Source organism: Bombina bombina, chromosome 6, assembly GCF_027579735.1.
Source record: "Bombina bombina isolate aBomBom1 chromosome 6, aBomBom1.pri, whole genome shotgun sequence".
In the NCBI taxonomy this organism is placed as follows: Eukaryota; Metazoa; Chordata; class Amphibia; order Anura; family Bombinatoridae; genus Bombina; species Bombina bombina.
In genome coordinates, this window is record NC_069504.1 from 717,329,877 (window position 1) to 717,342,429 (window position 12,553).

General features: G+C 36.7%; 2 protein-coding genes across 2 annotated transcripts in view; one reads left to right on the forward strand and one right to left on the reverse strand.

The window, feature by feature from the left end:
• The window catches only part of ATP13A1 (ATPase 13A1), a gene marked incomplete in the record, with an annotated part of 348,893 nt that extends 347,090 nt beyond the window's left edge, over positions 1 to 1,803 (reverse strand). Inside the window, 1 exon segment of the mRNA XM_053717905.1 lies at positions 1,503 to 1,803. Within this exon segment, the coding sequence (XP_053573880.1) occupies positions 1,503 to 1,781 (279 nt within the window).
• Positions 1,804 to 1,881: 78 nt separating this feature from the next.
• On the forward strand, positions 1,882 to 10,520 carry CHCHD5 (coiled-coil-helix-coiled-coil-helix domain containing 5). Its single transcript, XM_053716048.1, has 3 exons — positions 1,882 to 2,404; positions 7,803 to 7,943; positions 9,817 to 10,520. Coding segments are annotated over exons 1-3 (294 nt in total). The 5' UTR covers positions 1,882 to 2,402; the 3' UTR covers positions 9,968 to 10,520.
• The last annotated feature ends 2,033 nt before the right edge of the window (positions 10,521 to 12,553 follow it).

The following is a 12,553-nucleotide window of genomic DNA, read 5'->3' on the forward strand; positions in this document are numbered from 1 at the left end:
AGATACCTTCTTTTTCAAATGCAGATAGCAAGAGAACAAATAAAAATTGATAATAGGATTAAATTAGAAAGTTGCTTAAAATTGCATGCTCTATCTGAATCATGAAAGAAACAAATTGGGTTCAGTGTCCCTTTAAAGGACGGTGCAAAACAAAACATTTATTTTTGTGATTTACACATAGCATACTATTTTGAAAAAGTTTCCAATTTACTTCAATTATCAAATTTGCTTCATTGTGTTGGAGATACCTAGGTAGGCATTTGGAGCACAACATGGTAGGAAATAGTGTTGCCATCCAGTGCTCTTGCAAATAGATAACATTCTTGTATAGTGCTCCACACACGCTCCTGAGCTTACATCCCTGCTTATCAACCAAAAAAATGCATGCTCTAACTGAATCATGAAAGAAAAAAGTTGGTTTTCATATCCCTTTAAAGAGATAGACTGTGCCTGGTATATAAATGCTAAGGTTCTATTGTGAAGGTATGCCATATTACACTGATAATGCTTATAGTCAGAATATAAGTCTTACGGATTTAGGTTTGTTTAGCCAAGGTTTAATCATGTATTTTAAGTAAAGAATTGCTTTCCACAGGTAATTGTACTGCTAGAGCTGTCACTAAAAAAAAAAAAAAAGCATTTTGACAGCAAGGACCTTTAGCTTTAATATATATTTAAATGTGTTAAATCAATTGAACATGTGTTTCACAGACTAATTCAGTTGTGGAAAGCCATTTAATTCAATAGTACTGACAGAAATCCAGGCTCTCAAAAATTGGTTCCTAACCACCTATAATGAATCCTTCAGTCAGAAGGAAGTCAATTTTAAGAAGAACTATGAAGTCCACTGTCCTTAGCTTCCTCAAACTGCTATACAATATTGTACGCATATGAATACTTCCTTTTAGACATGGACTTCACTTTCTAAACATTTTCAAGCAATGGGTAGATTTTATTTGTAATCTTTTATAAAACTTTTACCAATACTTTTTTGTAACCACCACACAATGTTTAAATTATATGGGGGATTCTTGTAGATTACTAGAAAGTTTTCTAAAGGATTAGAATATGCCAAAACTATTCTTTTTGACAAAACTTAACCGCAGAACTAAACCCAAAATCACCATGGGCAAAATAATGACAATAATACCAGCTGTTCACAACCAGCACCATCAGCAACAGGTTCCAGTGTAAAACATAATCTTGTACCTGACTAGTTGTCAACACTATTTACTGCTAAGTGTAACCTCATCAGTTCACTAACTAACTACACCACCCCAATTACTGTTCCAATTGTCCCTAAACTGACATGATAGCTCCTCTCATAAATAACTACAAAATGGCTCATAAGCTTGAAGTGTGTGAAATGCCACGACATGCAACACAAAGCTATGGTAGGCACAACTTGGTGAATGAGTGACGTCACGAGACGTGCATTGAACCTGTCAGTGACACTTCTTTACATCACCGAATCCTTCTATACGTTATCTGTCTCTACTAACCTTTGTGCAGGTGAGCGCGCAGTGCGCGTGCACTGACCATAGCCCCGAAAGTACGGTAAGCACGTGCACTACACCCAGTGCACCCAGAGCTATTAGACCGGCCTCCGGGTATTCAGACGTCCCATACACCGCAACCCAACAGTACAGCCAAGCCGGGTACAACGCGACAAATGGGAGCACGGTGCCTCTGAGGAGCTGGGGCCGGCGGCGGTATAGAGTTACAGAACGGACCAGCTCGTCCAGAGCCGGAATGCCGGTCGAGTTCACAGCCGCCGCCATTGCCCCTGCCGTGACACTTCCGGCTGCGTCAGCTCTAGCCCTGGCAACACCGACTTCCGTTTCTGCCCCCAGAGGAGGAGTCTCTGGAAGTAAACGGGACGTCAGTGGTGACGCCAGAGTAAACTGCTGGTGATCTCTAGTTGTATATAGTGTATTATTCTCTTAGTTTACAGAGTAATGGCTCGTCTGCTATAGCTGTGTCAACACTATAATAATGTCACTAAATAGATACAAAGTTACTAGCAGTAGCATATGTTACAGTCAATGCAACGAATTCAAAACGTGTGTATTTATTATCCCTACATTCAATGTTTATTTGAGCAATTGCTTCGTAGCTCATGATACAACCCATGTCTGAGTATTATTATCGCTGCCTACAAAACAGTGCCACTTGCAGATGGTTATAATAAAGTTACAATGTACAGAACAAGGTGAGGGTGACAGGTTACTGTTACATGAAATGGATCCGACGTCAACGTTTATTTCAACCAATTATTAAGCTCATCACAAAACCAATCAGGAGGACTGAAAACCAAAACCGGAAGTAACAATAGGTGACCATGTGGAGTCAAGGGTGAATGAGTGAAGAGTGTATACTGTATAAGGCTGTAGAGGAGGAAAATGTAAGTATAAATAAGTTGTCTTGCAGTCAATACTAGAAATTGGTTCTGATTTACAGTATGTGTATATGAAGTCTGCTTCAAATAGACACGCAGTATTATATAATCTAAAGTTTAAGTAATGTTCCTAAAAATTATAAAATATTGTAGTGTGCTTTCAACGCAACATTTAATCTCCAGATAGAATGTTTCATTATGGAAAATAAAACATTTCAGTTCATTATTTATATTACCTGCTTTTGCCTTAAAATATATCTGTACAGTATATTGTTTTAATTAGCTCTGTTCTTTCCATAGAGTATGGTGCGTTCCCACTATAATTAAAGGGACATGAAACCCCAAATCATTTTCCATGTTTCAGATAGAGCATTTTTAAACCACTTTCCATTTTACTTCTATGATCAAATTTGCTTAATTCTCTTGGTATCCTTTGTTGCAGTAAACAGCACAGAAGGACATGAAAACCAATTTTTTCTTTCATGCATCAGATAGAGCATGCCATTTTAAACAACTTTCCAATTTACTTCTATCATTAAATGTGCTTAATTCTCTTGGTATCCTTTGTTGAAAGAGCATCAATACACTACTGGGAGCTAGCTAAATACGAGTGAGCCAATGACAAGAGAAATAGATCTACAGCCACTAGTCACCAGCTAGCTCCCAGTGGTTAATTGCTACTTCTGATCCCACCTAGGTATGCTTTTTAACAAAAGAAGTCAAGAGAATGAATCAAATGAGAAGTAAATTGGAAAGTTGTTTAAAACTGCAAACAATATCTGAATCATGAAAGTTTAATTTTGACTTGACTGTCCCTTTAAGGTAACAAACAATACATTAAAGAGATGGGAAAGTCAAAATGAAACTTGCATAATTCAGATAGAGAATGTCATTTTAAGAAACTTTTAAATTCAGTTCTATTTTAAAATGTGCTTTGTTCTTTTGGTATCTCTTGTTGAAAAATAATATGCACATATCCTACACTAGTAGGAGCTAGTTGCTGATTGGTACCTTCACACATTTGTCGCTTGTGATTGGTTAACTAGATGTGCTCGGCTAGCTTCCAGTAGGGCAATGCTGCACCTTCAGCAAAGGATAACAAGATAAGGAAGCAAATTTGATAATTGAAGAAAATTGGAAAGTTGTTTAAAATTGTATGTTTTATCCAAATCATGAAAAAATGGGTTTCTTGTCCCTTTAAATAGACCATATGCGTAAGTGGGATCCCTAGGGATGTCTGAGATGAGGCAGTCAGGTTTATCAGGTTCTGCAATGTTGAACCCAGACCATTATCCCTCCTCCACCAAACTTTACAGTAAGCACTAAACATTTTTTTAGGTAGTGTTCTCCTAGTATCCGCCACACCCAAATTCTTCAATCGGACTGCCAGATAGTGAAGCATAACTCCTTATTCCAGAGAACGCATTTCAACCGTTCCATAGCATGCTTTACACTACTCCAGCCAACACTTGGCATTGCACATGTTGATGTTAGGCTTGTGTACAGCTGCGAGGCCATAGAATCCCATTTCATGAGTCTCCTTATGCACAGATCTTGTGCTGATGTTTCTTCAATAACAGTTTTGAGCTCTATATTGAATTATGTAACAGATGATAGGCAATTTTTACACACTACTTGTTTTAGCACTCAGTGGTCCTGCTCTCTGAATTTGTGTGGTCTACCACTACGTTTCTGGGCTGTTGTTGCTCCCAGATGCTTCCATTTCATAATAGCACTTACAGTCGACTGGGGCAGAATTGATGTGACATCCTATTACAGTGCCACGTTTAAAGGGACAGTAAAGTCACAAATAAACTTTTATGATTCAGATAGAGCATGTAATTTTAAACTATTTTCCAATTTACTTCTGTTATAAAATTAGGTTTGTTCTTTTTATATATTTTATTGAAGAATTAAACTAGGTAGGCTCATAAGAGCTTAGGAGTGTGCACATGTCTTTAGTACTCTATGGCACCAGTTTTTTGTAACGTATAACAAAGCTACAAATAATATATGCTGTTGCATATCATTGTCAGCAAGCTTAGTTACATCATCTGTATGTGGTTATTCAATATTTTTTCAATATGCCATGTGAACTGCTAAGTATTACTGTCACTTTAATGTTTCTGGTTCCAAAATAAACTCTCACTCTCTGAGTATTCATAATATCCTCTGTGTTACGCTTCTTCAGCCCGATTCAGAGGCAGACTTTCCAGCTAAATGTTGCTCAGAATGCTGAACATATAACTACAAAACAAAAAAAAAGTACAAAAGCGTTGCTCAATCTTAAAATGAAATTATCAAGTATGTTAACCCCTGAAAAATATTGAGGAGTCCTATGGCTGTATTTTCCCCAGGACCATTTTAGCAGGTGCACCGTCTGGCTGATTTTACTGCGCACCGGGCTAAAAGTTTAGCCAATATTAAGCTAATATTAAAAACGTTACATTTTAATTGCACAAATTATCATTAAATACTTTTGTTAAATTATGTAATTAATTTGTGCTTTGCATAGCAGAAAATTGTAAAATAATAGAAAATATTACACTACCCACACAGGGCTACTTCATGTTGTACCCAGCTACTTCATAATGCCAGCAGGCTGGCAAAATTTTCCGTGGAGAACACTGTATGTCACTCACAGAGTTCATTGCGGAACCCTGAATCGCACAAGTTAACAGGACAGTCTAAACCTGATTAAACATAAACCCATACCTTAGATTAACCAAAGAAGATCCACCTGCACTGCAGGTAGCTCGACCGGTACATGAGTAATCTTAAAAAGAACATTGGTTTAGTTTATGTACATATGGCCGCCAAACTCCCGCCACTGTTACGTCTTTACATTTTGTTATATTAAATTGTCCAATCAGAATCTGCTCACTAGTTAAACTTTGAAGAAGCGCTCACGCCGTTTCGCGCATGCGCAATTAAATAGGAACCAAATATCCAGAACCTTTGTGTAATTGAGTGTTAGTTTGATTATATGAATCTACACTACAATACATAGTGTTCCGACCGCTACTTGTCAGCGGTCGGAACACTATGCACATAAGCAGAACAGCGACGTCACAGTTTCTTACATGCACAAGTGTGGAATAGAGAAGGGGACAGAGGAGGGGGAGGAGTTTGGCGGCCATATCTAGAAGACAAAGTTACTCATCATAACATTACTTGTGTACCGGTCCATCTGCTATGTATGTAAAGGGGTGCAATGGTATGTTTTTAGGGTGATCGAAGTAACGGCTCATTATTTAATTGGCTGTAGACTGTCCCTTTAACATCCTTTTCACTTGGAGCGGCAGTAACACTTTGCACTTTGTTTCGTAGTTGTTACAACTTAAATTCTTCTCTCATGGCTTTTTGTCATAGGCACAGCAGACTTTTCTAGTAATTGGGGGTGGAGTTGAGATAAGGGATTTACTATTTTGGGCAGGAATGGTGTAGTGGCAACTATATTACACCCTCTGTGTGTTTGTTCTTAGCCTTGCTCCTATTATAAAGTAATACTTTTGCAGAAGAAAATACAATTTAGAAAAACATAAAACCCCAAGAAATGTATTTCATGATTCAGATAGAGCATACAATTTTAAAACAACTTTTGACTTGTTATCAAATTTTCTTCGTTTTCTTGTTATCTTTTGTTGAAAAGCTGGGATGTAGGCTCATGAGTGTGCACCGGTCTAGAGCAGTTTTTGCAACAATGTTATAAATTAGCAGTAGCACTAGATAGCAGCAGCACTATTTCCTTTTTAAAAATTGTATTCTCTATCTAAATAATGAAAGAACATTTTTGGGTTTACTGTCCCTTTGGGCTCGATTTATCATTCATATTCTCCTATATTTTCTCCTAAAAGTTCTCCTGAGAAATAATTCCCCTATTTATCATTCAAAAATACGCCTAAAATTGGGCAAGTTCGACTGTAAAATTCTCCTACTCTGTTCTCACTCTCCTTGTAGAACATGTTCTCCAAAAAAAGGGTTAAATTTAGATCTTTTTAGTCGTATTTCGTATAGTTCTCCTCATAATTTTCCTAGTTACAAATTTTATCATTTTTATTCTCCTGCGGAGGACTGAAAGTTCTCCTGCAAGTTCCTGCATTAAAGGTCTCCATAGCTACAGTGGAGAACAGCATTCAAAACCTATTCTCTACCAGTTGTAAGGGTTTGCTGCCTGAGGCCATAACAGACTAACACAACCACATTTTAATGCCCAATAATCTAGTGCGCAGTCCTGATCACACCCCCTAATCTCACTATTACAATGTTATTTATATACATATAGAGGCAGGGAAGCTATGTACACTTTAGTATGGCTATATCGATATCTGCCCACTCATTGTCGCTACGAAGATCTGCCAGTTTCGTACAGAACTATCTTCTTCCCCTGGTGGTATTTATATTAGAATCCTGCCCCGGCTGTTTAAATTTAGAAATCTATAGGTATGATGGTTCCCTCATCATTTTACCTTTTAATCCTAGAAAATGGGTCCAAAAATGGGTCCAAAAGTGGCCCCTCCACCTTATTTGCCTTTTGTTCCCCTCCCTAATTTTGTCTGTTTGGCAGTGGTCCAAGGGTGGCTGCTTTATTTCAAATGGGGGAAATCACGTATCCTTTAGTTTTGTTATATAAAGGGATATAATCTATTGCATCATACTAAAAATGAGGTTTTTGAGGCACGCATTTGTTTCTTGTTATACTCATTAACATGACAAGTTTGTTTTTGTACAGCTAGTTTAATATCAACTATTATGTTTCTGAGCACTGTTCAATTGAAACTGTATGAAGTTTGTGTATGCAATTTTATTCCTCAATAAATAATACATAAAATATAAAAAAAAAAAAAAAAAAAAAATTGAAGCACAAAAACAATGAAAATGTAGATCTATTTTCTTATATGAAAGTTTGCTGAAGAGGGGCGTTAACAAAGCTACTAGGGAGGCTGTATAAAGATTTCTATTTGTTTATATATGATTGACATGGAGAATAGTTGCTTATTTTTATTGATAAATAAGGAGAAGATACTAATCTGACTGGAGAAATGTATCATTAGTTCTCCTCCGCTCTCCTATGGAGAAAAAACAACTTTTTTACGATAAATAATGGCGCACATGTGCGCCTCTAATAAGGAGAGCTGCAGAGAACAGAAAGGAGAATTCCCCAAATGATTGATAAATCAACCCTTTAAGTGATACAAATTATTACATTTTAATGTATCCTAAAAAGCATTAATGCATAAATTTGTAAGCTCATAAAAGGGTATGGCAAATTTTCAAAACACGTCTAATATGGAGAAGTTTTAGGTTTTGCTTTCTTAATTTTTTTTTAAGGGGTATATCTAGTTATCAACCCCATCAAGATAATACCTCTCATGACATGTCTGTCTTGTATGTTCTCCTTCAGGCAGGCTGCACTGGAGATCACTGCTAAATATTGCCGAAATGAATTGGAGGAGTATGGGCAGTGTGTTTCCTCCAAACCTGGAAGTTGGCAGCAGGACTGTCACTTGCTGAAAGTTAAAGTGGCCCAGTGTACATCCTCACAGTGAGTAATAAGACAATGCTGCAGGTGTAGTAATATTAAGTGACACTGTTTATTCATCTACCAAGTGTAAAAAGGGAGCTCCCCACTTTCCACAAACAAGGTCCTATGCCCCTCTGTGTGTGCCATGGGGGATACACCGCATCTAAAATGGAAAAGCTCATCCCAGCATGTAGCTAAAAAACGCCGAAACAAACTTAACACCTTCCCTTTACATTAAAGGGACGGTGTACTGTGATTTCCCCCCTCCTCTCCTTTAATGTGTTCCCAATTATCTATTTTACCTTCTTGACTGTATTAAAGTGTTTAACTATAGTTAATTTAACTTGATATTGTCTATGATTACGGTCTCTAGGTCAGACATGGTTTTTGGCTTGGATTGCTCTTTCCATCCTCCTGTATCCATGTTTTAATCGTGCATTAAAATAAATGTTGGTTTTACTTTATACTTTGGAGGCTTCTTGGAACTTCATCGGTTTTTTCATTACCTTGATATTGTCATTTGAAATAGTTTCTTTTGCCTGTGGTATCCCCACCTATACTGAAAACTTCAGAATGGAAGTACTGGCTATAGAAAAGCTATGTAAACAAGAATGCTTATAAATAAGTCACTCTCCTAGTAGGGGGTTAAACGAAGAAGAAATACAATTTTAATTTCCCATTGTTATCTCTTGAGTATTAGCCTTACTGTGTATATTGAGATAAGATAAGGAGGATTTTGTGTACGTAATATAGAGATAAGCTGTGGTCTGCTCTCCCTGGAAGCTCAGCCTGTTTCATTGGGCTCTGATTTCAATTTAAGGGACAGTGAAGTCAAGATGATACTTTAATGATACTGACAGAAAATGCTGTTTTAAACAGCTTTCTAATTTAGTCCCATTATCTAATTTGCTTTGCTTTCTTTATATCCTTTGTTGTAAAGCATACCAAGGAACAGCAATGCACTACTAGGAACTAGATGCTGATTGTCTCTTGTCATTGGTTCATCCAATATGTTCAGCTATCTCCTAGAAGTGCATTGCTGCTCCTTCAACAAAGGATCCTAAGAGAATTAAACAAACTTGGTTTAAGAGAGGAAAACTGAAAAGTTTGTTTAAAATTGTGTCCTCTTTTCTGATTCATGAAAGAACAATTTTGGGTTTCATGTCCTTTTGACAGAAACCGCTAATTCTTATACAAAAATTTACCAAAAGGGACAATTTCCCTTACATTTTATATTCTGCAGCTGGTATTTCAGTTTTTTTTTTAAACAACTTTTACAGTACACCTTTTAATGCATTACTCAAATAATTTGCTAGATGGCAGCGTTGCATTTAAGGTGCAGTATGATCTGTTGTTCATAAGATTTATTTTTTTTACATCTATAATTTATTTATTTTAATCATTTAGTTATATATTGTTGCCATTTTTTGTCATCCTATAGAAATAATTAGGATCTATACAGCCTGTTTTATGTATTGAGGATGGGGGTATAATAAACTCTGCTTGTCTGTATTATTCATCTGTCCAATGGGAAAATATAGGAGATAGGGTCTAGTTTCTAAACCCATATTTATTTATTCTCTATTTCATGTTGCAACGCCAAGTAATTTCCATTTGAAAAGACTTTGAGCCTGACTATAAAAAGCCAGCATGGATATCATGCCAAAACTTTTTTTTTTTTTAGCATTCTAATGTAATGCTGGTGTCTTTACATCCAGAGCCCTACTTAATGAGAAAAAAACAGCTTCTGAAGCTAAACTTTCCCTTTCTTATAAACCTTGTAGTACTGATGAGACATTTTAGATAAACTCACCAGAGCAGAATGCTTTAGATAATAAGGCCCTGTGTATTTGTTTTCTTTATTATTAACAGACAAACTATTTTTCTTTTCTAGCCCCGTTATACAGAAGATTCGCTCTCAGTGCGCTGAACCCTTCTTAGCTTTTGAGCAGTGTCTAAAGGAGAACCAGTCATCTGTAGAGAATTGCTCCAAACACGTCACAGATTTCTTGCGGTGTGCTGAGAATGTCAAGCACTCAGACTAAATGATAATCTTTAACGACCGGAACATCGTTTGGAGCAAATAAATTCATAGTACAGAAACATTTGGAGCACACTGCCATCCTCTGCTAGATCTCTAATATATCCTTTTGATTAAAAAACAAACTTTAATTTCTACAATCATGATTGATATCTTAGAGATGTGCACTTTTTACTTCTTTTTCATCTATTACATCTAGTGGTTAGGTTTTTACAATTCTTAAAACTGTGTCATGTCAGAAAATGACTCGTGGTTTGTAACGAGATGCGATTGGACACTTATGAAAACGGCAGAGAATTCTATACTCTAAATAACTTTCATTGCTGAGCAATGATTCTGATTACTTTCAATTTTTTTTTTCTTTCAGCTTTCCAATGATATTTCACAGTAAAGGTCAAACAATGCCAAGTGAGTTCTAGTATCATGGTTTTACTTTAGCCTCCTGATTATTATTACTATATATTTTTATTTATTTTTTTGGAATTTAATGTGTGCTTTGACTGTGATTGTTTCTTATCCCATTCTAATAAACCCAATTTTGCTTCTTAAAAATGTAATTTAATTCCTTGGTATTTTTTATAATAACTTAATACAGGGATAACCGACTGTCGGCCCAGGTTCATCTGCTTTAGTTTTTGTTGCCCCTAGGGAAAAGTGGAAATAAAAATGTGTGTTATGGGCATTTATGGAAAATAGTCAAACAAGATGGCCACAACTCAAAAAAGCTTTTTTTGTGTGTGGGGAAACATTATTCAGAGTGTGTCCTGCAACTTTACTTAAATCTCTAGATGTTTTTAGGAAATATATTATTTAAGTGTTTAATACCCAAAAATGTATATGCAGCCCTTAAGGCTTCTAAATTATTGATCAAGCCCGGGAATTACTAGTACAGGAGCGCTGAGATCCAATAAGTTTTCTTAGAAGTGTTCTGGAGTCACAGATTCTAAAGGTACTCACCGAAGGAGATGAATCAGTCTGGAAAACGCAAAGGTGGGGAAGAAGCGCCACGCCAGGACCAAATCTAAGTGTAGATTCTAAAATTCACAAACATGTTTTAATAGACAAGTCAAATGCTCACAATAACAAACTAAAAAACCTTGCTCAGAGCTGAGGTGTACTACAAGCGCACAACAGGTATAAAATATCGGAATCACAGGAACTGTCCTCCCAGTGAAACGCTGCTTCACTATACAGTCTCTTTCAGGGTCAGCTGCAACTGTCCAGCTGCAAGGTAAGTTGCACTGATGTGTGTAAACGTCCCAGTCCAGAGAGGTGGCTGTCACCTTCAATGTGTATATCCAAAACACTTGGGGAGTATCGATCAAACAGTCCCATAGTTCAAATACTACAGACTCGTTAGGATGGAAGCCAGTGCTATTAAAACTTTGCTACAAGTAGCTAGATTGTCTCACACAGAGACGCTGCGGTAAGTGGACGTAGCCTTACATGTTTCGTGGGTCCAATCCAGCTTTGTCAGAGACTAGCCCACATACCAAAACACTCCCACTTTATAGTGTATAGACAGAGTATGTTTATGCCCACCAGACGCAACATCCTAGCCCTATTTAATCATATGTTGTTCACTAAACTTTCTGCAGGTATTTTTTTTAAAACATCCATTGTTCCTTCTCTCATGTGCACATTCTATATGTTATACTATAATCTATTTCGCACCACTGAATTGCTCTGAGCATTCCTTCATGCGTCCAATAGAATCTACTTATTATCAGAACAGTCACCATATCACTGGCCAATCATCATGTGCTCTCATGCATAATAATGAGTCATGAGTACTTATTTATCAACAAACTCTTCCCAAATATAGCAACTATCTCCCTATTCCGAGTCCACCACTCCCAAGGAAATGATGAAAGGCTCTATCACCATTCCTATTTCGGCTGCTGCTAGGCACTTCTTCCACCCTAAACCTTTACACAAGATTTAAAGGGACAGTCAAGTCCAAAAAAAACTTTCATGTTTCAAATAGGGCATGTCATTTTTTTTTATTTTATTTTTTTTTATTGACAAGCATCAGGAATTTTATTACAGCATGAATTCATATAAAGAAACAAGCATAAACAACAATATCAACTCTTATAATAACAGAGCCTGGTCTAGGATGTACAGTGAGTTCCTAGTTAAAACATTCAATGAATAAACAACTTAACATTTTAAACCTGTCTACCTGATGCCCCCCCCTTTTTTTTTTTTTTTTTTTTCTTTCTTTCTTTCTCTCTCTTATACAACCTAAACCCTAAAAACTAGGAACAAAACAAAACCAAACAAAGCAAAAGAACAAAACAACAAACACAAAGAGAAAAAAAAAAGGGGGAAGGGAAAACCGGGGAAGGGAGAAAAGGGGGAAAAGACAAAATTAAAATGGAAGGGGAGGACAAAGACTTTATCCATTTATTTATTGATTGCAGAGGACTACCAGATTCCCAAGACAACCAATTCCGAGTTTCTAAAGCGATAAATCAGATGTTCAATTTCACTTGAGGGCAAAGCTTTAATAAAGTCCGACCATTTGGAGAAGAAACTCCTCACCTCCTTATCATTCTGTAAGTTAGTGTCTAGTTGTTCTATTATG